This window comes from Cyrtonyx montezumae, unplaced genomic scaffold (assembly GCF_038088225.1).
Source record: "Cyrtonyx montezumae isolate F1298 unplaced genomic scaffold, pur_monq_1.0 scaffold_3, whole genome shotgun sequence".
Taxonomy (NCBI): Eukaryota; Metazoa; Chordata; class Aves; order Galliformes; family Odontophoridae; genus Cyrtonyx; species Cyrtonyx montezumae.
This window is the reverse complement of record NW_027072034.1, coordinates 59343157-59368441: the sequence shown is the minus strand read 5'-3', so window position 1 is coordinate 59368441 and position 25285 is coordinate 59343157. Positions and strand designations below refer to the sequence as shown.

The following is a 25285-nucleotide window of genomic DNA, read 5'->3' as shown; positions in this document are numbered from 1 at the left end:
AGGCTTCATGGCCACTGACAACCATGGACCTGGTGAAAGAAATAGAAAGCCAAACAATAGGAGGAATCTAGGAGAAAGGAAGAGAAAGGCTGTGTTCTTTGTTTATGGCTAAGGACAGGGGAAACAGGAAACAAAACGAGGGTGAAAAGAAGAGAGAAAGATATTGAAGGCCCATATGGGTGACCTAGTAGAAGTGGAGGAGCACAAAATTCTTCCTTTTGGGTGCTAACAGCATGAAAAACCTTTCACAGAGCCTGCTCAGTGCTCAGTCTCTTGTGCCCATATTGACCAAGGAAAGTATCATCATCATTTTGTAGAGCAGGTCTTTTCTTCTCTCTGGGTCAAAGAATACCAAACCGTAAACCTCTAGAGATGTTTATCCTTAGAAAGAACTAGAGTGTTCTTTTACAATATATGAAATAGCACTAATAAGAATAAATTATATCACTTGGCATTGGACAGGATGACTGATGTAAGCTGTCAGCCAATGTTTGACTTTCCAGGTGAGATTAGATTTAGCATTTACCTTAATATAAACAGAAAGTGTGCTGTAGAAAGCATTTAATTAACAGGCAAGTGCTCAAAACCTTGTGCGGGCTGGAGGCTACTTGAAGCGTAAGATAGCTCTCTTCCTTTCAAGAGTATCACAGTAGTATCTGGTGGAACTTCAGAATCCTGATTGTTACTGGGAATCTCATTACTGAAGGGCACAGGAAAAGTAAGTTTCTGTTGCTAATTCTTTATTTTCTGTAAAAAAACCCACACTTTTTTTGTTGTTGTTCTGCATGAAAGAAAAAGCATAGAGATTCTGCACAAAAAAGAAGTTTCAGGAGAGTTTAGGTTTCTATTTTCTTATAGCTTGCTTGCTTTGATTACCTTTATCTCATACGGTTGAGTGTGTGTGTGTATGTGTGTATAATTTTTCAGAGAACTACATGCGTGCGTACCTGCCTCTCTCTGAGTGTGCTTCAATGCTGACATCTCAAGGCTATTCCAAGAAACCAAGGAAAGTAAACCAACATGTCTCTTACCCTTTCCTGACTGAAGAATGTTTTCTTTACTCTAGTCTTTTACCTCAAGAGGAAAATCAGTGTGCCTGGATATGGGTCAGGTAGGCCCACGCTCAACTGGGCTTCAGTGAGGCATTCTTGGCTTCCACAGACTGGAAATGACCTGAGTAAGAAGTAGAACCTCCTCAGGTCTCTAAACATATTGAAGCACTTCGATACAGGGATTCTCAGCTGGTCTAAAACTGTTACTTTCACCAAGAGGTGCTATTATTTAATCCCCATAATGCAGACAAAACAAAACAGTGTGATTGTTATAGCATATATATATATGATTAAAATAAGTATTATGTTGTCTTTAGTAGCTGTAACTTGCAAGGATGGCTGAAATACGAAACTTCACATGGGCAGTGGAAGATATTTTCAAGGAAACTTTTCTTAATTACATGAACAGCTGGAGGAAAAACATGACAGAAGCGGCAGATGAGCTGCAAGCCAAGGTTGATGCTGAAAATTTTGACTACGTTATCCTTTATTTGATGGTGATGATTGGAATGTTCTCCTTCATTATTGTGGCCATCTTGGTGAGTACTGTGAAATCCAAGAGGCGAGAACACTCCAAAGACCCTTACCATCAGTACATCGTGGAGGACTGGGGTGAGAAGTATAAAAGCCAGGTTCTGAATCGAGAAGATCTCAAGTGTGTGATCCACGAAAACTTCGGTGCAAGGGACAAAACAAGCCCTGGATCACCCTGATATTTCAGAAACATCACCAATGAGGGTATCATGAAGCCACATTTAGGGAACTCACTGGAATTATAAATAGCTGTGAAATTGTTTGTTAGATTAACACAGGTTGAGCTGGAATGGACTGCTGAAGAAATCAACATAACTGTTTCATCTGAGAACTCTGGCACAGCTGCTCTGAGAAACATCCAAGAAAAATGCATGACTGTGCTCTGCTTTGATATTCTGCTCTTTGGGAAAATAAAGCTGAGAGAGAATAACTTGAATTTTTTAGCAATTTTTTGAAATCCAGAAGCAGATCTGGATTACTGAATAGTAGACCTCAGAAGAACAGTAGGAGTTTCCAAGCGCTCAAAAGTGCCGATTCAGATACAAACTGTATGACATCTTAAAATAACAGGAATCTGTACAATAAAATATCAAACCCTCAATCTATTGAATGAACAATGTGTTATGGTATGAATCACAGGAAGTAACCTATATCTACACATGTTCAAGTTGAACTGTTATTTTAATGACCTGGCTCCCATCTCAATTTCATTATTCATTGGCTGCAAAGAATGATTCATGGCCTTCTGAGGAGGCCTGCTTTATCATAAAAGCATTGCCAGACTAGCAGTCTCATCTAAGAGTGTGTCCTGATTGTCCAGAGTAGCTTCTAGAGGGTCACTGTCATTCTTCAAGTCCATAGCTGTCTGAACTGTCACTTCTGCTGCTCCTCGGCTCTCTAGATTGATCTGTCTATTTGGGATGCAATCTGGATACAGAGATTTCTTGCATTCCTATCAGTCAGGGCCCAGTGCAAACCTCCGCGCTCCTGCTACGCATCTTTCAGAGGAGGGGTTTCTACAATCAGATACCAGATACCAAAGCTATTCCATTGCTATGCTTCCTAGGGGAAGTGCCCTGTGTTGGGTACTAGTGTGCACCAGTCAGAAATTGGGTTCTAAAGATGGTTTAACTTCTCCTGTTCTGCTCAAGCACCACAATGCTGGCTATCAGGGAGAAATTAGAATCAGAGCCAGTACTAATTCTAGTATTAAAATGTGTGTCATTTTATAATGCTCCGTGTTTAGCTCCTATTCATGTTGCCAGACTTTAAGTTAAAGTTCTCATTCTGGCTGTCGATTATGTGGGCTTCTTGTATGTTTTTAGAGTTATTCCTGAAACACTTCAGCCATGTCTGCCACTGCTTTCCCGACAGTTTGGGTTTACTCACAGTAGTAAGTGACGAAGAAAAGTTTCTTTTCTTGTGAAGTTTTGCCTTTTTTTGGGCCTGGTCTTGCAATTTGGTACTACAGCTGTAGTGCTCCAGAACATGTATTTTGCTGGCATAAATAATAAGTTTCTGAATTATCTTGATTCACAAGTGCTATCAAAGGCTTGTCTGTCCCCAGCATAGACATCCTGGCTGCATGTGGGCAGCTGTGACACTGAAACGGGGATGAGCACCTTGGTTGACTCTGACTCTGCCCTTGGGACATGTGGGCAATGCTTTAGGTCAGGCATGTCCAACCTGTGGCCCAGCCTAACTTGCAATGCAGCTCCCCCCCCCACCCCCCCATGTGGAAAAAATGGCACCCACTGGCATTCATTGATGCTTGCTGAATGTTGGACACCAAACAGCGGATGTGAGCACAGTGAGGGTGGGTGGTGCTTTTCAACAGCGGTGACAGTGCGTCACCTCCACTGGTTGCAGGTTTTGATGAGAGCAGCATGCAGGCTCTTGTTCGCTGCTGGTGAAAACACATAGTTCGTAGTGGTGACGACGCTGACAAATAGTGTTTTGCAGCTGAGAATTTATCCAACAGTGTTATCGGGCCCTTCGTATCTGTTGTAGTTTCCATGGAAATAAATAGGAAACAACGCGGCTCCGACGGCTCCCGCAAGCCCGTCGCCGGGCAGAAGGGGCTGCCGAGCCGCGTCAGGCGCTGCTGGGAGTTGTAGTTCTCCTCGCCTTCCCGCCCACAGCAATGGCCGCCCGCTGAGGTAGGGAGACGCGCTGTTGGGCTTTTCCCCGCCGCTCTCTCCTGCGCCGCGCCGAGGCGGGCGGGCCGGGGGTTGGGCTGCGCTGCGGGCTGGACGGGGCCCTGCGGCACGGTGCGCCCACTCTCCATCCCCCCAGACCCGGCCTGCTCCGTCGCCGGCCCCGCACGGACCCTGGGGAGCGAGGCGGGCTGCGGGGCGGCCCCGGCGGCTGCAGGGGGATTTGGCAGCCAGGGCTGGGGTGATGGCCGCCATCCAAGGTGGTGCCGTGCGATGTGACGCTGGTGTTCTAGGGCGTTGGTTCGGTCAGAGTTGACACAGGCTGCCCAGAGAAGCTGTGGTGCCCCATCCCTGGAGGTGCTCAAGGCCAGGTTGGACGGGGCCATGGGCAGTCTGAGCTGCTGGGGGGCAGCCCTGCCCAGGCAGAGGTTGGGGCTGGGTGTGCTTTGTGGTCTATTCCAGCCCAGGCTTTTCTACGGTTATGTGGTGTCTTGGTTTATCGTCTTGTACAGGCTGCAAAGGTGTGCTTTTGCCTTAGTATTACCCTTGCATCCTATGGCAGTGGCTTGTGGTGGATCTTAGTGCTCGCTGCAGCTGTGTTTCTCTGTAGTTTCGGGCTGTGCCACGTTACTGTGTTTTCCCTCAACCCAGTAGTCATCTTTTTCTTGAGGAGGAGGCATAATCATACCTTCCCAGTGCTAAGCCTGATGCATGATGCTGTAGATCAAGTATAGCGGTGGATCCTCCAGTGTCTGTCCAGGTGGGAAGCATGCATTTTGTTCCCTGAAAAATATGCAGCAAGAGTCAGGTGGAATGAAACCCCTTTTGTAGCTTGAGAAACATTCAGCCATCACCCCATTTAAATACCTCGGTAGCTTGCTGCTTTCCAAGTCCTTCTGGCTGGGTACTTTTGTGTCATCTCACAAAGCAGATAAGTGCTCCAGAATCCCCTAGTCAGTAGAATAATATCTCAGCTCCCCTTCTGTTAGGTAGATGGAGTTGTTAGCGGGCTGACTGAGAGTCTCAGCCAAGACAGCTTGAGTGGGATTGTGAGTTCCCAGTTGCCTGGTAAGAGTTTTCTGGAGCATGCAGCCCAATCAATAATCTGCCGCTGCATAAGAAAACAATGGCATGAGTGGCTGGGCTGTGATGTGGTCGCTGTGGTGGAGTGCAGCTATAATTCAGTGGCCGAGAGACCTGGATTCAATTCTGGGCTCTGCCGCTGACTGGGGCCCAACTCTTCAGTCCACATGGGGTGGTCTGTGTTGCACAACATTGTGCAGAGATCTGGGGCTGGCAGCAACTGAAAGCTAGTTCAGGGAATTGCTGCAGCCCTCCTTGGGAGCTCGTTAGCCCTGCTGAGGACACAAGCCTCTAGGGCTGCATTGTGACACTGACCGCCAGCTCTGGACCCGGCAGATCTCACAGCGTTCAGAACTGACAGGATTGCTGGTCCAGCACTGAGGTGTGGCACAGACAGACACTGTCCTCCCTCTCCCTTCTGCCGTAGTTTGATCTGCTTAATGGAGGTCTGAGTGTAAAAGAAATAGGGTAGTGACAGCGAAGAAAGCCACAGACGTGTGACAGTGATGTCATTTTATCCCTGGCCTGCATAGGAGCATGCGAGTATGTGATGGATAGATCATGACGTCTCCAGCAAGGCTTCAGGCAGAGCCTAGTGCTCCTGCTTCCTTCTCACGTGGATCAGCATGAGATCTCCTTGCTTGAGTGAAGGTAACAGTGACCTTCTGTGGGGCCTGCACTCCACTTCCAGAAGGGTTGTTTGTTAAGGGAGCTTGCATTTTCTTGAGGAACGAACAATGCCTGACTCTGGTTGTGTTTTGAACTCCTATCTTTGCCTTATCTGCCTCTGAAAAGCCAGACGTGGAACTGTAGCTGCTTATTTGCTTGCTTGCTCACTTTTAAGATATCACAACCTTGGAAGTACAGAGCATGAGTTTTTTACTTCCGAATTGACAGCATCAGTGCTAACAAGCATTGTTTTTCTGATGTGAAGTGAATCCTGCCATTTTTTTCTCCTTGCCCCATGCCCCACTTCCACCCACTTTTCTCTGTCTTGGGATTTCAGCTGTCTTCAATAAGGTCTGCATCAGAACAGAAACCAGAAAACTCCAGAGGTGAAATTGGAAGAAGTGCTTGACTACTGGAGGCTAGCGTCGTAGGGTGTGGGAATCCAGGGAGCAGCAGCTTCCCCAGTCAGTTCCAGTCACAGAAGTCTCTGTAAAGACAGACCATCAGAAGTATCAGCTCTCACAGAAAGCATTTTGGACTGAAACACTGCAGTTGAGAACAAAGGTAGAATTTCTTTATTTGCTTTGTGACTTCAGTGCAGCTACTCCTATCAGATACAAATTCAGGCAGATTCCTGCTTGTGTCTCAACAGAGCAGAAATACTGAAGAAGTGTTGTGCTGAATGTTTAGATAATTGACTTGCAAACAAGCATTTGCAGGAGTGCACGCTGCAATATGCATTATATGCTGATTCTCACCCTGCAGTCAGACCCCACAGATGGGCTCACATGTCTTTTGCTGAGTCTAGAACTTTTTCTGTACATAAAAATCTCTAAGCTCCATTTTGAGCATTATATGCCAGATGCTAGCATGTTTTTGAATAGCTGAATTCAAGCCTCTTTACAACATGTCAAAAAACTGCTTCCAACTGAAGCACAGAATTTAGAGCAATTTAGGAGAAGAGTGAAGGCTGTGCATGGTGATGAAGCTCCTACCAAAGTCAGGAGTTTGAGATGAGGACACAAACCCCAGTTGGGCAGTTCTGTCCCAGAGCATCAGGCCAGGGTTGTATAACTTGGATTTCACTGAGAAGCACATGGTTTAGTGGGCATGGTGGTGATACATTGACAGTTGGACTGGATGATCTTAGTGGTCTTTTCCAGCCTTAATGATTTTGTGATTTTACACCAAGAATCATCTCTGATGGGTGATATTGGCTGTGCCCGTCTGGCAGGTGTTGCTGAAATTCTGGAAGGAAACATCAGAAGTTATAATGCATTTTTTTGAAGGGAGGTGAAATCAGCCACATGCAGTAGATTGGGCCAGGGGTATGTGTCCTGTGCTGAATAGGTCAGTTGAGTTAAGTGACTAACATGGGATAAGTGGGGAAAAGGAAAGCACACCATTCTCAGCCCAGGCAATGGTGAGGAGTGAAGCACAGGACCACTGGGAGAGCAGGAGGGCACACCATGCATGGAATCAGTCTGTTCGGACAGACCCTCCCCATCTCTGCTTGGGATCTCCTGTGGTGTCCCTCTGTGGCAATGCTTTCAAGGCAGGTTCTTCAGGGAGAGTTTTTGCAGCTTGTGAGGAAGAGGGGAGAAGGGAGGAGATACCTCTTAGCTGGAGAAATATAGGTACCTGTGAAGAAGCCAGCTGAGGAGCAGCAGGAACTTGACTCTCTGTTAGCAAATGAGAGAGAACTGACAAATGATGCTACATCATAGAATCTCAAAAGGCTTTGGATTTGAAGGGACCTCAGAGCCCACCCAGCCCTAACCTCTGCCGTGGGCAGGGCTGCCCCCCACCAGCTCAGGCTGCCCAGGCCCCCATCCAACCTGGCCTTGAGCGCCTTCAGGGATGGGGAGAATTCATTAGGCATTCAGGCTCTGAACAGGGCAGATAGGCTTCAAATCCAGATGGTGGCACTTTGGTTGCCCTTTGTCCTCTGCATCTGAGACATCAGTGTGGCAGCTTGGTGTGTGCTCGTGCCAAGCCTTTGAAAGCAGCCAGTGCTTTGTTTTTGATCGGGTAGCTGCTGAGATCTGCTGTGTGCAGTGAAAGCACAGCCTCCCCTGTCTGCAAGCGTGGCACCTGCCTGGGCCTGTCAAACCCCTGTCCTTCAGCAGCACTCCACATGGACATTGCTCCTGTCATTCAGCTCCAAAAAGGTGCACATTGGTCATTGCTGAGCCCCGTGGCACAGATATCCTGCCAGGCACTGAGCTGCAGATGACCCTGTCGAAGAGGTGTGGGGTGGACGTGCTGAGTGGAAACAGATGGGCTAATTCTTTTTAAATTTCCATTTCTTCAGGATGTTTCTGTGCTGGTCTGTGCCTTTAGAAGTGTGACACTTCTGTTTGCTGCAGGACAGGCACTATCAGCCTTCGGCCAAGATGGTGGCATTTAACTTGAAGGTGAGGATGTTTCATGGTCATAAAACAGTGAACTTCTGCTCTTTGAAAGAGGTGGATGTAAGATGTGGTTGGGTGAGTCTTGTGTTACTGGTGTTTCCCTTGCTTATGTGATGGCTTCTCCACAATCCTCTCACAATCCTCAGGCTCAGAGGACTTGCAAGTTGGGGTCTTGTACATTGAACCTGCTCACCTTTGCTCCTCTGGCTTTCCGCTTTCTAGTTTTCTCAGGCTGTTCTTTCCTCAGCTCCTTTCCTTACTAAAGGGTGGTTTCTCTGCTTTATCTTTTAGTACACCAGGGCCGTAAGTATAAGGGTACATATGTAAAGCTCAGAAATGTTTGATCCTCGTGCACTACCAACTGTAAATTGTACACTTAGACTGTTTATCATAAAAGCAGTGCTAACCACAAGCCCTGGCTCTGCAGAGCAGAGCTGTGGTTTAAAGGTAATGCTAGTAAGAATGGTGTTTCCTGCAGAATTGGGCTGGGGTGGCCAGGTGTCAAAGGTAACGTGCAGCTTGCATAGATGAGTGCTGTAAGAGCCTACGTGAGCTCTCATTTGCAGACTTTAAGGGAGCATGCTAATGGAGTATGGATGCAAGACTTTTTAAAATTCAGTAGTTAAACAATGGGCAAACAACTTTATGAGGTGCTGGAAGGCCTTCTGAGGTTACAGAGGGCTAGTGGGAGGCTTGCTGAGGGAGGACTTACGCTGTGAACCTGCTGTGCATCATCACTTAAAGGGCAGACTAATCCTGGCCAAGTGACCCTTTGAAACAGGTTATTGAGAAGCTCGTGTGCCTTCAGTATCTTTCTGAAACTGACATCTTTCACTGAGCGTCTGTGCAGCTCTCACTGTATTTGAGTTCACGGTGTCACCTGTTTTATTTTCCTCTCCGTATGCATTTAGAGTAGTGTGCTTTTGTAACACTGAAATATGTTGTGCAATTTTATTGGCTTCAGACATAAAAAAACTCCTGAAACTGAATCATTGTAGGCTATGTCCTTTTTCCTACTTTTGTGGTTCAAAGGCATTCATCTATACTTAATAGCATAGACCTGGGCAAAATGCAGAATGCTCTTGGATTAAAATTTCTAGGTGGAAAAAAGTGTATTCAGGCATCGTATCTGATAGCTGATATGCATCCTTCCATCACTCTTATCAGAATTGCTCAGAAGCACTTCACATTTTATAAGCAACCTAAGGTACTCAACTCTTTCCCTTTTTCAGCTCTAGGTTGTGCCAGGATTGCATTCACTGTAAAGATGACAAAAGCAAGAAAGACCTGTTCAAAGGAGTTTCATATACAACCTCAAATAAAGTGAATTTGATTTTTGTCCTTTCCCCTGGACAGTCTGCCTAGTTTAAAATTCCCTACAGAAAAAAAGAGTATGAACAGAAGAACATTACCATTGCTTTGAATAATACCATTGTTGGAGGAAGCTATGCAGCATCCCTGTAGATTAATCTTTAATTGTCCAAATGTTCCAGTAACCGCTTAAATATATTGGTTTTTATTACAGGCTTTGGAGAATTTCCCATTGCTGATGTACATCTTGGCAGCTAAAACATTGATTCTTTGCTTAGCATTTGCTGGAGTTAAAATGTACCAGAGTAAAAAAATTGAAGAAAAATTGAAGAGGGAACGTGAAGAGAAATTGAAAAGAGAAGCAGAGAAGAAGGGTGATTGAAGAATCTCTCAGGTATAGAATTCATTTGATATCCCAGTGTTTCATAATGGCATTCCCATATTAGTCCCATTATGTTTTGGCTTCAGTACATTGGGATTGTGCAGTTGGAACTATCTCCATTATCTGAGTTCTTCCAGTACATGTCACCTGTGATGCTTCACTGTATTTGCACACCCGTACTGTGCCCATTCTTTGCAAGAAATGAAGTTACTAGCAGGCAACTTGTCAGCCACTGTTTGGGGTTTAGGAGATTTTTGCACAGTATTCTTTTTCTGTTCTTAATTTCCTTGGATTTTTATGCCCAACCAATTGCATAGAAAGCCCTGATACATAAAGAAATCATTAGACTTGGGCAAAAACTGCATGAGAGACATGCCAGACGCGATGATATAATAAGACTCCTTGGCCTTAAGTCACATTGAAAAGAATCTCCAGTTCCATGTTAGTTAAATACATGACAAGTTGCTGATAGTTTAGCTTGAAGGGCCAAATCTCATGCCGTGAAGCTTCCCGAGGGAATAGAACTGCTTCAGGTTATGCATCCGTCATATATACTTCACTGAGGAAAAAGCAGACATTTTCTACATAAAAAAAAAAGCAAAATGAACATTGGAAATGTAGTAAAGTTTTAATTTTTCATTTGCCATGTGCTAAATTCCTTCTCACTATCTTCAAGCTTAAGCAATCGTTGGATCAATTCTGTTAGCAAAATGAGTGTGGTCTAGTGCTAAGATTATACTCCCTGACTTGTTTGGTATGTGATTTATGTATCAATTCATTTCACATTTCTCTTCTGTAGCAAAATGAGAATTCTATTCCTGCCTGCCCTTTGTAAACTCAGTGGGAGTTCGATATAACAGTGTTGCACTTTAATAAAGTAGAAAACTTACTTTCCCCTTTTGAGGTCATCACCTCACATATGAAGACAGTTTCAGTTTTTAGAAATGTTTACTAGTTTTGATTTCAAACCTATCACTTTTGTTTCGTGCAACAGAGATTGGAAATTGTGACTAGAAATGGGGCCTGAAAATAACCATGGGAGCGGAGTGTTCATTCGCATTGGGAAAACAAGAAATACAGAGGTGTTTTTCAGGCTCCTGTTTACATCATACTGAGGCTCTATGCCTGTGCAGACCTGTGCCATTTAAAACTTTTATTTTAAATAGGTTCAGGTAGCCACTGGAAAAATGCTATGAGAATACTTCTTTTCAGTTTATGCCGAATAAGTCGGAGTAAGTTATGTGGAGCTTTAGTACTAAACAAATGAGAGGTGGGCATGAGGGCGAGCTGCCCTGCAAGTGAGCAAGGCTGCTACTTTTAATGAGCAAACTTAATGTGCTCAGTGTGCAGCATTAGACCCCAGGGAGTTCTGCCTGGCAAAGGCTGTAGCCGAGAGGATTGCTGCACCAGGGTAAGGAGCTCATCCCACGAGACCTCGTGGTCTGGCATGTGACGTTGACCTTGTTGAATGACTGACATTAAAGCAAATCTGACCAAAGTCCTCTTAGTCACCCAGTGTGGCCCACCAGAGGCCAAGTCTTGCCTAAATTCTGCCATTTCTAGGACTGTCAGTGTCTTGTTCTATAATGGGATTGCAAGAAGGGGTGACTTCTCCTGCCCTAAAAATGTTCTCCCATGTCAGCACTGCGGAGCTGTGATTAGCTCCGATTGCAGCCTGCCACGTGGGCAGGCAGATTTAGCCCATGTGCTGCTAGCATATCATGCCTGCTGTTCTCACTGCTGCTTCCCCACCCTGCAGATTCTGTGACACTTGGCAGCTTGCTTGGATTCCTTTCCTGGGAGAATGAAGGCTTCCTGTAGATGAAGGATGCATCAAAGGAATGAAACCCTCCAGAGTAACATTCACTTAAACTATATCTCAGCTTTTTGTATGTACAGCGAAATATCTAAGCTTCTATTTACGCAATAAAGATGTTTGTAAAAAAAGTAACAGCCTTGGTTACTGCTTACTTCAGTGCTACAGTTAGAGCTGCAGAGGAGGCAGTTTTTAAAGATTAGCTATAAGGAGGAGGCTGATTTTAAAAAGAAAGCACTCTGAGTCTGTCATGGGCATGTACAGAGTTCATGGGCAGACAGAAGGAATTGGGGAGGTCTCTGTGCAGCTTCTTAAGCAACTGCAGGGTGCAAGCATGAGGCTCGTGGGCTCTCTATTGAATCCAAATGAGAAAAGCAAAGATAGGAGCTTTTCAGGGCGGTCTGTTTCAAATCTCTTTCCGTACCTAGCACTTACTTCAGAGTAATGCAAATCATAGTATCAGTATGAAAATCCTCTAGGAAGTTTAATGCAAGCAGGTTTCTTGTATTATTTTGCTTTGTGTAGTGTCGTAGGACTGCATATGGCTCTCTCTGTTTACTATTTGGCTGAGAAAATAGAGATACTTTTGTTACCATTGCTAGCCATTCCTGCATGTTCAGTGACTCAAAGTCTTAAAGAATAAGCAAGCTCAGTCATGGTAGGTTAATCAGTAGAGTGAATTGTTTGCTCAGAAATAAAATCTTAGGCATGTGCAGCAGTGGTAACAGGTATTACTCTTAAAGACAGGCTGTCCAGAAGCCAGCAGTGTGCCCTCATGGCCAAGAAGGCTGATAGGATCCTGGGGTGCCTTAAAATGAGTGTGGCCAGCAGGTCAAGGGAGGTGATCCTCCCCCTCTGCCCTGGTGAGGCCTCATCTGGTGTACTGTGTCCAGTTCTGGGCTCCTCAGTACAAAAAAGACAGGGATCTCCTCAAAAGAGTGCAGTGGAGGGCTACAAAGATGGTAAAGGATGTGGCTCTCTTATGAGGAAAGGCTGAGAGACCTGGGTCTGTTCAGCCATGGAAAAAGAGGACTTGGGGAATCTGATCCACATCTATAAATATCTAAGGAGCTGGAGGCAAAGAGACGAGGCTGGATTCTTTTCAGCGGTGTGTGGTGATAGGACAAGGGGAAATATCCACAAACTGAAGCATACGAAGTTCCACATAAATGTGTGTGGGGACTTCTTCACAGCTCAGTGACGGAGCAGTGGCACAGCTGCACAGAGAGGTGGTGGAGTCTTCTTCTCTGGAGACGTTCCAGACCCGCCTGGACGCCTACCTGTGCAACCTGGGCTAGGGAGCTGCTTGGGCAGGGGGTTGGACTCCATGATGTCTGGGGGTCCCTTCCAACCCCTACAATTCTGTGATTCTTTATGTTTACCTTCACATATCCCTTATAAAGCACTTCTAGATCCTTATGTTTTCTGGAAGTGAAGGTGAATGTGAAATCTGACAGTGAGTGGAAGGAAGAAGGCAGGAGGACCTCCGGCACTTGGAGAAGCCTTGGGAGACCAGAGGTGGTGGCAGGCCTCTGGGATGGCTCGCTCCTGCCCTCTCCCTGTGGCTACAGGCTGAGGTGCCTGGTGTGGTCACGTAAGCGTGTGCTGCCGCAGTGTGTGTGTCACAAGCATTATCTGGCGATACGTGCAGCTAATACAGCTAACGCTCAGAGAGCTTTTAGTGCAGTGGAGTTACTCACCACAAGCTATGTTGATCTGTAAAATCTCACCGTTCATGCAGTCACCTTGGTGACCAGAGAATGTAAGTATTGCAGAAGCCTGTTCCTGGGAGGGAACAGTATTTTTTCTATGGCAGCTTCAGGACTGTCTATCTGACTGGGGAATTCTTAGTAAATCTGTATTTTTCCTCTACTGTCTCAGCAGTCATCTGTGTATGCAAATGTGGAATTGAGTGTTAATTTAATTAAATGGCTCTGCGGTGTTCAGTGAGAGCAGACTCTCCTAACCACTTCCATTAAACAGCTATTGAGGGAAACGCACCCAGAAGTTGAGCTAAGCCACACACCCAGGCTGTATGAGGAAACTGTCAGGCCTGTGCAGTGTCAGCCAACATCAAAAGTAAGTAATGTGTTGACTCCATGCAGTCAGGGGGTGCCTTTAAGTACTGGCCTCACTTTTAATTTTTTAGAATCTCAACCAATAGTGGACTTTTCTAGACCAATAGTTAGAACGTGTTTTTAATTGAAAGCAGAGGGATTCTCCCTTTCAATCAAAGGTACAAAATCCCCCTTTAAAACAAGTCATACAACATCAAAGCAATTGAGCTCCATTTAGCACCCAAATAAATTAAGACAGATATTAAAGTCTGAGGGGGACATAGCTTACTAAACGTGCAAGAAAGAAATTAACACGAGGAGTCCATCTCTTTTTCTTCCTGAATTGAATATTGGTAAAAAGCAGCTGAGAGTCTCCTCAGAAGTCCACCACATCACTAGCTCTTTGCATCTACAGGCAGCTCAGAAAAACTCTTTGTCTATTTAAGTCTTCAAATCTGGTCCAATCTGGCTGCTTTTTCCCTTAACTTCAGAGTAGCACTATGGTATAGAAAACCCCTGGAGGCTGTAATGGATGGGTCTCATAGCAGGCTGATATCCTAGAGGTTCCAAAATATGATACCATAACTGTTCCCAAATCTGAACCAATTTCTCTTCTCTAGTGTATCTGGGTGGAGGTTTGATCTATGCTATGAAGGCCATCTGGGGAGGAGAACACACCTGTGTTTTTCTTCACTGGGTAGTTGCAGCAGATCTCTTTACCCCTTGGGCATCGTACGTGCCGCGGTAGCAGCCTTGAACAGGAAAGTATGCTGACACTGGGGGGAGACAGCAGCTCAAATTTGTTTCAGTTTCCAGTTCAGAAGACAGCTGAGGACCTCAAAACCTATTTCTTTTTTTTTTTTTTTTTTTTTTTTTTACTGAAGGGTTATATGACTAGCCCAGACAAATTTAAAAGTGGAATAGAGAATTTGATTCTATTGAGTTTCTGCAAGTGAGAGGAGGCAGCAAGAAAAGAGAGCCTTGAAGTGCACAGTGGGGAATCTAAACAGGATTCCCTTGTAGATGTTCCTAACCCAGAAAGCGAGCCAGGTCACACTCTTTAGTTGCCTGCAGAACTACAAATTCACTGCTCCTTTGCCTGTTCCACCAAATTATGCTCTTTGAAAAGAGGACTCATGTTGTACAGATCGGCAACACGACCTTCACCAGCACCTCACTGGCACAGGCCTTTGACAGTTGGATGTTGTCACTGTCACTGCTGCCAAACGTTGAGGATGACTGAGAAATGGTTTAAACTTATAATGTTGGCATCTAAACTTTTTCTACTGACATGAAGGCTGTGTGTTTTCAAGCGAAAGATCAAATACTTGCATAGTGATAAAGAAGTCATCAGAATTTTAAGGAAACCTGAAACATGGACCAGATTTTGAGAGGACATAAGTGGCTGCTGGAATAGGGCTCTTCCAGCTTGAAGGGGCTTCGTGGTTGTGGGCTAGCTGTTGTCTTTGAAGTGAGCTGAGTAAGTATTCAATGGGACTGTTTTCTTATAATCCATGGTAGACATTATTTGAAAGTAAGTCCGCTCGATTGTAGTGCCACTTTAACATTTTCAGTCTGAAGGCCACAAGTCTTTCACCCAAAGTACAACAGCAATAGAGCTGGGGGAGACAGAACTTTATCGAGTAGTGCCCAGGGTCAAGGAGAGGTTGCTGTCCTGCTTGCTATCTAAAAGCAAGGCAAGATTTGGGCTGTTTGCTCTGGTGTTATGTGGAGTTCCTCATTTCTGTGTTAGGTATAGTAGGTACAGCTCACACACAGTGACAGAGACTACTGTTCTGATAAAGCCATACAATACCTGCTTAAAGTTGGGTTTGATGACTAAGAAGACTGCACGGCTCTCAAGCCATTTTGCTGTAAGTCAGTGAGCTAAATATTTTTCAGGTCTCAGACTACCAGCTCCAAGAGCCTCTTGCTATTTCCAGCATTTCCTTCCTCAGTTTTCCTCTTGGGGATAAGCCATTCCAGCTGTTTTATTTGCTTTTATTTATTTATTTATTTATCTTTACTGAAGACATTGTGAATTCTCTATCTGGCTTTGACTCCTTCACAGTTCTCCTTGGATCCCAACTCTTGCCTGTGACACACAGTCAGTGTCTCTGCCAGTCTGGTGACTCTCAACCTACCCTGTCCAAAGAGGAGCACTGCTACATGCCTTCATATCAGCCTTTCTAGCTCAAACATGGAAGAAACCTGTAAATTAGGCAAACTGATGTTTCTCTTGTTTCATAAATCCTAGAACAGCTTGGGTTGGAAAATGACCTTAAAGTTTATCTAGTTTCCCTAGTTTTCCTTGTGTCCAACATCCTCAGTATGGGCCTCCATAGGCTCTTGGCCTAAAAGCATTTGCCCTGTCAGCACTCTGTGTTGCAGCATGATGTTAGGACAGTGGACTTAAAAATCTGTGTTGAGCTAATCCTAGCAGGCCTGCTTCATAGACTGGAGGAAAGTAGATGTTTTTTTCCATGAAGATGAGGCTTGGAAAAGCATTTAGAAGTAATTAGTCAATGAGATGTCATGAAAATGCAGGTGATTTGCATTCCGGCTAGCTTAGAGCAGAGGGACATCTGTTATAGCTTCCTCATCAACATATGCATTTGCATCTGCCTCTCCTCTTTATGGAAAGATACTTTAATCATTTTATTCTAGTGGTGCATTTGAATCACAAGTGGGGAGAGGGAACGAAGACATTTGTTTTGACATCTTGAAACGGTCAAACATCCTGGGCCTCACCAGAACAGCTACTGCTAACAAACCTAATAAAATAATAGCCATTTAAAATACTACCAAGAAAATATTGGCCTCATGCATACTGTTTCAAATGCTTTTGAACAAGGTGCATGCTATTTGCTAACAACCTCCTATTAGACTGTTTAGTCATATGTTTTTACTTGTCATCCTAAATTGCCAGTTGAGTCAGAACTGCATGAGCCACCATATTTTTCTTCCGTACAAAGCGCTACAACGTTTTTTAGAAAACACAGATTGTAATTACTCTTCTGCAGCAGCAGAGGGGGAGGGAGGAAGAGGGGACTCATCTCAGAGGATTTTATACAAAATACAAAAGTTCAATTCGTTTCAAACTTAGTTCCTTTCCTGCCCACAGGTTTCCAATTCCGTTAAATATGACTGAGTAGAAAAGTTTAACCAGCTCTCAGCCTCCAAGGTGAAGGCAGGGAAGAGTGGAGGTAGCTGAAGAGGCTTTCCCAGCCCTTCCCAGACCTCAGCGGGGAAAGGATGTTTTTCCTTTTTTCTCTGGAAGGTGGGCACCAAACACCTCTTTCCTCATGCTCGTTTCCATGAAGGCTTCACCATTTTACCAAATAAAAAGTAGGAAAGACAGATAAATTCCTGTGACAGACATTACTTTTTCAGGGAACTTTCTTGTTCCTGAAGTGGATGGGAAGAAGGTGATTCTGCACCTGATCCCATCGGTCTCAACTGCAAAGTACAGATGAGAGAAGACACTTCCTAGCAGCAAGTAAGTTTTGCAACTTGGCTCTAAATGCACAGTTGTGTAAGCTGGTGGAAACAGAGACCCGTATGGCTGAGCTGTGATGAGGTGGTAGTTTGGGACTTTGCTCTGTTCATGTTTGGTCTCACTCTTTTTCATGCAGATCCTGGATAGAATAATGAAGTCATCAGTTTTTTGCTGATTTGATGATAGATGGCATTAGCACACTCTTCTCCACAGCTTCATGCCAATATTACAGTGAAGGGTCATCAGGTGAAGGTAAACAGAGCCATTGCCAAAATGAATTTTGCATCATTGGTTTGTTAAGAAAACCAAGCTTGTGTGCAATTACTGCTCATCCTTGTGGTAAAGAGGCATTGGATCTATTTATTTTCTCATTATGTTTTCACACCACTTTGTATTCACTGATGTTCAGTGGCACAGATCCTGCTTCAAACCACTGTGAAATTATTTTCAGGGCCATGATACCAGCACAGTAAAAACATTTCCGCCTCTCCCTAATCTTTTCCCCTTTTCTCCTCTACTCTTTTGTCCATGCATTTGAAGCACTTAGTTTTCCAATCTCCCCCAGTTCCATATTTATAAAAATGAGCAGATGTTTTTCCTGATGAACACAAAGCTGTGAAAATGTGGTTATCTTCCTTTGTATATTCATATCTCAGCTTTAGGGAATTATATGCACAGATTCTTCTGAAGGTAGATGAGGCTCCTTTTTGAGATGTTTTTCTGCCATAGCAAATTATAGTGCTCAAAAATTACAATTTAGATGGTTTCCACACACAGGAGAAAAACAATACAGACTTCCTTCAGTGTACTGAAACGTTCTAGTGAACCTGTGAATCATAACATCTCTTTCATGTTTTCATGGTTTTCATTTTCAGTCTTAAAAATACAAAATAAGTACAAAGTAATGGGCTACATGGAGAAAGTGAGAGTTGCTTTACAGAAGTGAGCAAGTGTTCCATGGCCTTAAAAAACAACACATTTGAAACATGACTTTGCATTACTCACAAGTAAAGTTTTCAACTCAGTTCTGCAAGAAATCTTTACGTCTCTGTGCCCAGTAGGATTCAAACAAGAGTGAATCGATGTCAGGAGTAAGGAAAACCTCCAGTGATTAATGCCATATTTTATTCTGAGTCTGGACTCTCAATTCATTAAAGCTTGAACCAACTACTGATTGTTAGGCTTCGGAAAGGAAATTCCCTTTTAAAAAAGATCACAAGTCACTGGAATGTTTATTGCAGAGCATTGTTAGAAGGCACCAGATACAATGGATTAATGAGCTGATAACACGTGAGCGTTTGTATTATGGGAAAGTCTCATAAACCTTCCCTAATCTGTGGTCTCTGGCTCAGTCACAGTCCAACATATATTCTGCTCAGGAGCAACCTTTCAATGTGTGTCAAAGATGAGACTGAAATGCAGAATTAATTTTGCAGCAGAAACTCTCTCAGAATTTAGGAGATTTACATCTGTTGCATGGTCTTATGATTCATAAGTGAGAGGAATGTATCCAGAAGGCAGCTAAACTGGGCCTTAGGCAAGTTTTTGCCCATTTTCATGGAAGAAAGGGATCTGGGGGTGTTAGCTGATAGCTATCTGAACATGAGCCAGCAGAGTGCCCCAGTGGCCAAGAAAACTGTTTGCATCCTGGCTTGTAACAGAAACGGTGCAATCAGCAGGAGCAGGGAGGTGATTGTCCCCCTGTACTCAGTGCTGGTGAGGCTGCACCTTGAGCATTGTGTTCAGTTTGGGGCCTCTCACTGCAAGAAAGACGTTGAGGCCCTGGACTGTGTCCAGAGAAGGGCAATCGAGCTATGAGGGATCTGGAGCACATGTCTGATGGGGAGTGGCTGAGGGAACTGTGGTTATTCAGTCTGGAAAAGAGGAGGATGAGGGAAGACCTAGTATCTCCTTACAATCCCCTGAAAAGAGAGAGTGTCGAAATGGGAGTTGGCCTCTTCTCCAAGGTGACAGTGAGAATGTAAAGGTGAGGTTGGGTATTAGGAACAATTTCTTCTCAGAAGGAGTGGTGAGGAACTGGAACAGTCACCGTCCCTGGAGGTGTTCAAGGACGGTGTGGATGTGGCACAGAGGGACATGGTCACTGGCACAGTGTGGGTGGATTGGTGGTTGGAGTGGGTGATCTTAGAGGTCTTTTACAATCTTAATGATTCTATGATTCTGTGTTTTTTTGCAATAAGACAAATTCACTGTCCCTTCTTGGTGCAAGTGTAGCATGTATCAGCCTAGTCCTGAAAAACCTCTGAAATGTGATATTCAGATGTAAAATGACCTCTTTTATTAGTACAATTGACATTGCTTTTGAAGTTTACATCCTTTGAAAGAAAGGGTTCACCAGAGCAGGAACCAGTATCAAAGCAGATCTGAGACCTGAAAATAGGAAGAACTATTTAAGAAAATAAATCAAGGTAGTAATTTTCCCATTTCTTCACTTTGTTAATCACTATTTTCCATTTGATTGGAGTCATCTTCTCTATTCCTTTAATAATCATTTCATTCAAGACGATACATCTGTAGGAGTGGGTATTCTCAACAGACCCCAGGGCAAAGTCCTTCCTGTTGTTTATAATAAACCATTTCAGAGAAGACCAGGCAACATCCATTGGGTAGAGGTAGTTGTAAGATGGAGGCACAACAAGAAGCTCATGGCCATTGGCTCTAGCAGTCTCAGGGCAGCATTTGATACTGCACTTGTAGATTACTGGTTGGACTGAAGGCAGCAATTCCATCTCCTGCTTCTTGCTGTTCTTTGCCCCTACACCTGTCAGCTGCCTTTTATCTGTTGTCACAATTACGCATTTCCCATAGGACTTCATCAGAGAATCACACAACTCCTGAAAGACACCATTCTGTTTTTGAGTGGGCAGTTCATTTCTTAACAGCAGCTTGTAGTTCCACGGCACCCACCCTTGGCTGCTGCCAGCATGAACAAGTGTCCATACTGGCCAACGTAGACTGGCATCCTCAGCTATTCTTTCTCCTGTTATAAGACTTTCTGGAATATCTGTTTCCCCTACAAAGACAGTGTTGAAACCATTATGCTGAAGTGTCCTCAGAGCTCTTAAATACTGCAAGCACTGTGTCTTGGAAGCTTGATCAAAGCAGCCCCTACGAATTATGTGCCTGAGAAGCAGGTTTGCAAAGTGCCTCATGTTGGCTTCTAAAGGGATACAGGAGTTGGAAGCTGCTGAGCTCACAGCATGTGCAGTTGCCCTGGTGGTGTCTGTGATGTCACACCCACCCAGCAGCATCACTGAGGCTTCCAGGTGGCTGATGATAAGGCCACTGTCTTGTATATGAGGGGCATAGGGTACCTGGAGCCCAACACTGCAGCCACCCATGGGAGATCCAACATGTTCAACTTGCCCATCTTCAGGGAAGAAATTAGTCACGCCTCAGACACCGCTTTAGGTGTCCACTAATCTGGTTTTTGGAGTCATTTCACCTTCTCATTTTGCGCATGGAGGCAGGGAATGAGTAAATGGCAGTGTGGTGTTCAGCTGCCTACTGGGTTCAACCACAACAAAGATGAAGGGTTTATCCCCCAGAAAGAAGCATGTATGACTTAACTGTTAATCAGATGCAAAACAATGACAACTTCAGACTGTAAACGCACGAAAAACCTGCTTGAATCTACAATTCACATTCACATGAGAACACGACACAAAATAATACTGATCCATCTTTATTAGTATTTCACACTGTGATATAATTTTCTCCTAATAAATCAGGAGTGTAAACTGACATGAGTAGTCCTAGTAGAATTAGTGGTTGCTTGTGAGTTTTGAAATGCACACAGCCAGAGGCCTATATGTTGATTTAGGGACCTCTGCTGAGAAGAAGAGTGTTAAGTGTTGAAACAACTATCTGTTTAGAAATACCATTCTGTAATTTTCTTTTGTGCCTATGACCAGCAGTCCATCCATGACACCCACTGGAACTGCAGATCATATCCCTTGTTGCCTAAATTGAGCATGTCCTTTCCTTCTGTCCTCTCCAGAGAGGATTTACTAAATTGTGAATGAGTTGGAGCCTGTCATCCTTGAGGTAGACACATGAAAAGCATGTGTCCCTTTTGATTCTCTTGCTTTTTAACTACCTTCTGATTGCCAGTAGATATCAGTAGGAAGCAGGCATCTGGACAGAATCCCCAGGGGCCATACTGAGGTAATTCTTTTCTCCTTTCTCGCCAAGCTTGTCCCAGCTCCAGGACACAGCAGGCTCTCCCACATGGCCCACCTCATCCCTCTGAGATCTGTCCAAATCCGGACGGTGGCAAGAAGCAGTAGTCTGCTGCTGTCCCCAGTGGGCTCCCCAGGAAATGAAAGTTGTGGTGCCCAACTGATTTGCATCCTCTGGGGCTGCCCCATGGTGCAAAGCAAAGGGCAGCTGCAGTCATCAGGGGCCTGATTTCAAAAGCACTGTCTTCCTCTCAACTGGACCACACATGTAGATATAACTGCAGCTGCTCAGGAAAATTGGGTTTGATCTTCCTCACTTTAGGCTTCCTGCAGTGAACAGTCCTGAAAGTGTTCCTCTAACTCTCCAGGCTCTTGTATTTTTGTAACATCAGGTCAAAACCTAAGGGACAAAGGCTACTTTTGCTTTCATGTGACAATGAAAGGACTTAGCAAAATGGATGAAGGAGGCAAAAAAACAGCCTTTCTGCTTAGGAGGATGGACAAAGTCTGTGCTTTTGCCTTTTGTTGCTGTCTCAGAAGGACACTGACCCTCCCAGCCTGTCAGGTGGCACCATTGTGCCTGTGACTCTGTTGAGCCGTTTCCATCAGGCATCACAAACTGATCTGAGCCTTAGTGGCTAAAAAATACTAATGATAGAGCTAGCTGCTGACATTTAGTGAGATAGGAGTGATGAACAGCTCTCACCTCCTGTTCATAGGAATTATTTGAGAACTGGGTTCTCCCCTGCTCCCGACACGTGTATGACAGAAATCCATCTACTAACCTGCTTTAAAAAACAATTATTCATGTTCCCAGCATCTCAGTATTACTAAAAACACTTGAGCAGCAGACAGAAGGTGGTAGTGTAAGACACAAACCCACATCTCTGTGGGCTCAGTGCCATGTGGAGCATTTCACAGGGTGTCCAGCCTCAGTGGCCTCCTGCTCCCCGTGGAAAGAAAAAAAGTGGAGGCTTCACCTCTCTTCGTGCTCTTTCTGGGGGCTCAATTGTTCCATTTAGCAAAATGACAAATTTAACAATTACCCACAAACAAAGTCCCTGTTAACAAAGCAATTGGGATACCAATTATCGGTTACCTACCAATTATCCATTTGAGTAGTAATTAAGTCATTAGGTTACCAGTCACCACATTTACACGAGTTAAAAATCATCACGAATCTTTTATTTTAAAATCCACAATAAAAACATAATGAAATATGGAACTTAATGAAATACAAACAACAGTGGGTATGTTGTTAGGAAAACAGCGGGTGTTTCTGCTGCTATTTTATACTGAGAGTAGAAGCTGAAATTAAGTTGCTGAATTTGGAATTTAATATTTTATTTTTATCTAAATAAAATGTCATGTAAGATTGATTTGAAAACGAACCAAGACACTTATGCTTGATAATGTTATTCTACACAAAATCTGTGTTGTTTGTGTTTTTTTCCCACTGTTTTATTTTTCTAAAAAAAGGCCATGTCCAATTTAAATAATCTCTTTTCGCTCCTGGCTGTCAGATGGCATACTGAGCACCAGCTGAAGTCTCATACCAAAACAATGCCTCTGATACCAAAAGAGAATTTCCCAAAGTATGTAATTTCAGCTCTGGATCCACGATGGAACCAATAAGAGAGGCACTTGCCAAAATCAAAGATGGCCCAAAGGGTGGAAACACAGAAAAAGGTGGAAACTTCAGAAAATGAATTGTGCCAATATCTCAAGAGAGCCAAATTTCTCAGGACAGAATTAGTACAACTGCTGGAGGATTCCCACAAAGATCTGTGAAGCACCTTGTGAAAACGGATGAAATTTGGTTTCCTGCATTAGGGATTCTCTGCTAAGGTTAAGCTTAGCACATTTCCATAGAGATACGGCTCCCTTTATTGCCTGGAATGTGTGGGAATGGGGCATCTCTGGGATCTGAAGCTCTTTAGCAGATGTGGCTTAACTAGTATGTACATGTCTGCGTGTCCCTGAAGTAGGTAAGGGAAAGGGAAGAAAAAATGTTTCAAAGCCCAGAGGCACTTGACCAACAAGACGAAGAACAGAAAAGCTCAGTAAGGCACTACACCATTTGTAGCTGCCTTACAAACCATCCATGAGAACCAGGCAGAAGGGAATATACTGCCCCTGCTCAGTGAGACTAAAGGGAGGGCACCCATCCCCACCCATCCACCACCACTCAAAACAGGAAGACTAGCTGCCAGCAGCTCATGCTGGGTCATTGGTGACGCACAAACTCCCTCAGCACAGCAAATGAAGCTGTACTCAGCTGACATTTCAAGGTCCTGGTCCCACAGGCATCAAGATGGAAGAAACCCAGAAGAGTATCAGCTCCCAGCCTGGGATCTCACCCCAGTATGGAGTTGCCATAGTGCTGATGAGTGTGCCTCAATCTGGGAAGGAGATAGAATCACTGGATCCATTACCAGTGCTGAGTCTGATTCAAGTGCCCAGTACACAGCATAGAGACCCTGCTGCATGATGAGCACAGGTTGAGGAAGGGCCCACCTCATCTGCATGCCCAGAATGCCAAAGCAGATTATTGGTGTGAGCAGGAACAAGATCTCCTTAAGGGGAGACCCAAGGGGATATCAATCAACACTTCAGCAATACATCAGCAATAAATTAGTTTTCAGAAGCTGAGTTTGCAGGGAGGCAAACAGCATGCTGGAGTTCATCCTCTAGTCTGGTGCTTCCCTTGCATCAGCTTGTCAAGAAAATCAGAGGTCACCGCTGAAGGAGGTGAAATTTTGCTGCACAGAACTCTGTGCAGTGATGGATGTCTGAAGCTTGTATCATGCACTCATGGAAAAAGATTTGACTCTGCTTGCTGACACCGTTGCATGACTGGAAAATAAGATAAATTGAGTCTACAAAGCAGGAGAAATTGTCACTCCTGCAAGAAGCCAGGAGCTATTTATCTTTCTTCAAAATGGACTGCAATATTTGCCTTCTTGCGAAAAACACCCATGCTGAGTAGAAGGAACGAATCTGGAACTGCAAGTGTTTTTTCCACCTGCAGAACACCTCTCATTTTTAAGATCTGAATAGCTGAGCTGCAGTAATGGGAGCATGGCTACCGAGTGCAGTCAGGAGCAGTGAGCATAAGTAGCAGATCATGGTTCAAAGAATGCAGTTATTAAACCAGACACAGTGATGAAGCCAAAGGAAACAGGGTCCAAAACTGACAGAATTGCCTAATTGGTCTCTGCTGGAGACAGCGTCAGGGGAATAAGCACGTGTCCAAAAAAGGAGATGCCTGCATTGGAAAGCTGAATCTCTGGAATTCAAGCAAGAAGTGTGGAAAGCCAAGAGAGCTGTATGGGTTTCATCTTGGCTATTGGCTGGAAGCATCAGTCTTGAAATGTTTCTTACAAGATCAGGCTGTGGAAATTCCCTCTAAGGATATGGGCCACGTGAAGTAAATTATTTCTAGGCAAGAAGTGGCAAAAACTCACAATAATAACAGCACATTGTGGCAGAAAGTGATAAATAAATAATAATTTTTAAAAATTGCGTAACACAAAGCTATGGAGTTAGTAACAGCCTGTTTAAGAAAAATAAGAGGAGAAAAGGGAAGGAATGCTTTTTAGAGTACCAAATTGTTGAGAACTTTCTTCCTATCGATAACAAAAAGCAAAAACACACAGAAACACAAATGTGTCTGAGTGGAACCAGCAACATCACCACACAGGCACATAGTTTTAAAGGACTTCATAGGATTTTTGCTTCAAAATGCCCTCTTGTTCTCAGAGTACTTGCATGAATAGTTTCCAGACTCCAGAGACCTTTCCAATGAATGTGTGGACCAATAATAGCAAGTTGACGTCCACTGCCAGTAAGTGTCTCCCCCAGAGCTACTGTCCTCAGCACCTGTATGCCAGGGCTCTGCAGGATTTGGGATAAACACCCCTAAGCTGTGTGGTGAGTAAACTGTACCTTCTTGTATCTGCTGAGGCTTGGTGCCCAGCATCAAGACAGAAAGCATCCTCAAGCTGCCATGACAGGATCCCACTTACTGGCTACCACCAGAGGAAGCAGCAGAGGCTGGGGACTTGTGGGATTTCATGTTGAAGAGATTAGTGTGGTCTGAGATTACTG

General features: G+C 44.3%; 3 protein-coding genes across 4 annotated transcripts; 2 read left to right on the top strand and 1 right to left on the bottom strand.

The window, feature by feature from the left end:
* The first annotated feature begins 603 nt into the window (after positions 1-603).
* On the top strand, positions 604-2153 carry KCNE2 (potassium voltage-gated channel subfamily E regulatory subunit 2). Its single transcript, XM_065744060.1, has 2 exons — positions 604-718; positions 1370-2153. Exon 2 carries the CDS (start codon positions 1388-1390, stop codon positions 1763-1765), a length of 378 nt encoding a protein of 125 aa, XP_065600132.1. The 5' UTR covers positions 604-718; positions 1370-1387; the 3' UTR covers positions 1766-2153.
* A 1573-nt stretch (positions 2154-3726) lies between these two features.
* Positions 3727-11528, top strand: SMIM11 (small integral membrane protein 11). 2 transcript variants are annotated; one of them, XM_065741709.1, is made up of 4 exons: positions 3727-3745; positions 7809-7911; positions 9434-9613; positions 11361-11528. In XM_065741709.1, the coding sequence occupies exons 2-3, from the start codon at positions 7891-7893 to the stop codon at positions 9599-9601; spliced, it is 189 nt and encodes a 62-aa protein (XP_065597781.1). In that variant the 5' UTR covers positions 3727-3745; positions 7809-7890; the 3' UTR covers positions 9602-9613; positions 11361-11528. The 2 variants fall into 2 exon arrangements, with proteins under 2 accessions (XP_065597781.1, XP_065597780.1); XM_065741708.1 differs by lacking the exon at positions 3727-3745 and having other exon boundaries at positions 7716-7911.
* Positions 11529-19384: 7856 nt separating this feature from the next.
* Positions 19385-20246, bottom strand: CUNH21orf140 (chromosome unknown C21orf140 homolog). The gene has a single exon (XM_065740756.1). It carries the CDS (start codon positions 20243-20245, stop codon positions 19385-19387), a length of 861 nt encoding a protein of 286 aa, XP_065596828.1. The 5' UTR covers position 20246.
* Between the last annotated feature and the right edge of the window lie 5039 nt (positions 20247-25285).

Coding starts and splice junctions, on each gene's coding strand:
- KCNE2 (XM_065744060.1), top strand. CDS start 1,388: ATGGCTGAAATACGAAACTTCACATGGGCAGTGGAAGATATTTTCAAG.
- CUNH21orf140 (XM_065740756.1), bottom strand. CDS start 20,245: ATGCTGCTGGGTGGGTGTGACATCACAGACACCACCAGGGCAACTGCA.
- SMIM11 (XM_065741709.1), top strand. CDS start 7,891: ATGGTGGCATTTAACTTGAAG. Junction 7,912..9,433: donor TGGTGGCATTTAACTTGAAG/GTGAGGATGTTT, acceptor TTTTTATTACAG/GCTTTGGAGAATTTCCCATT.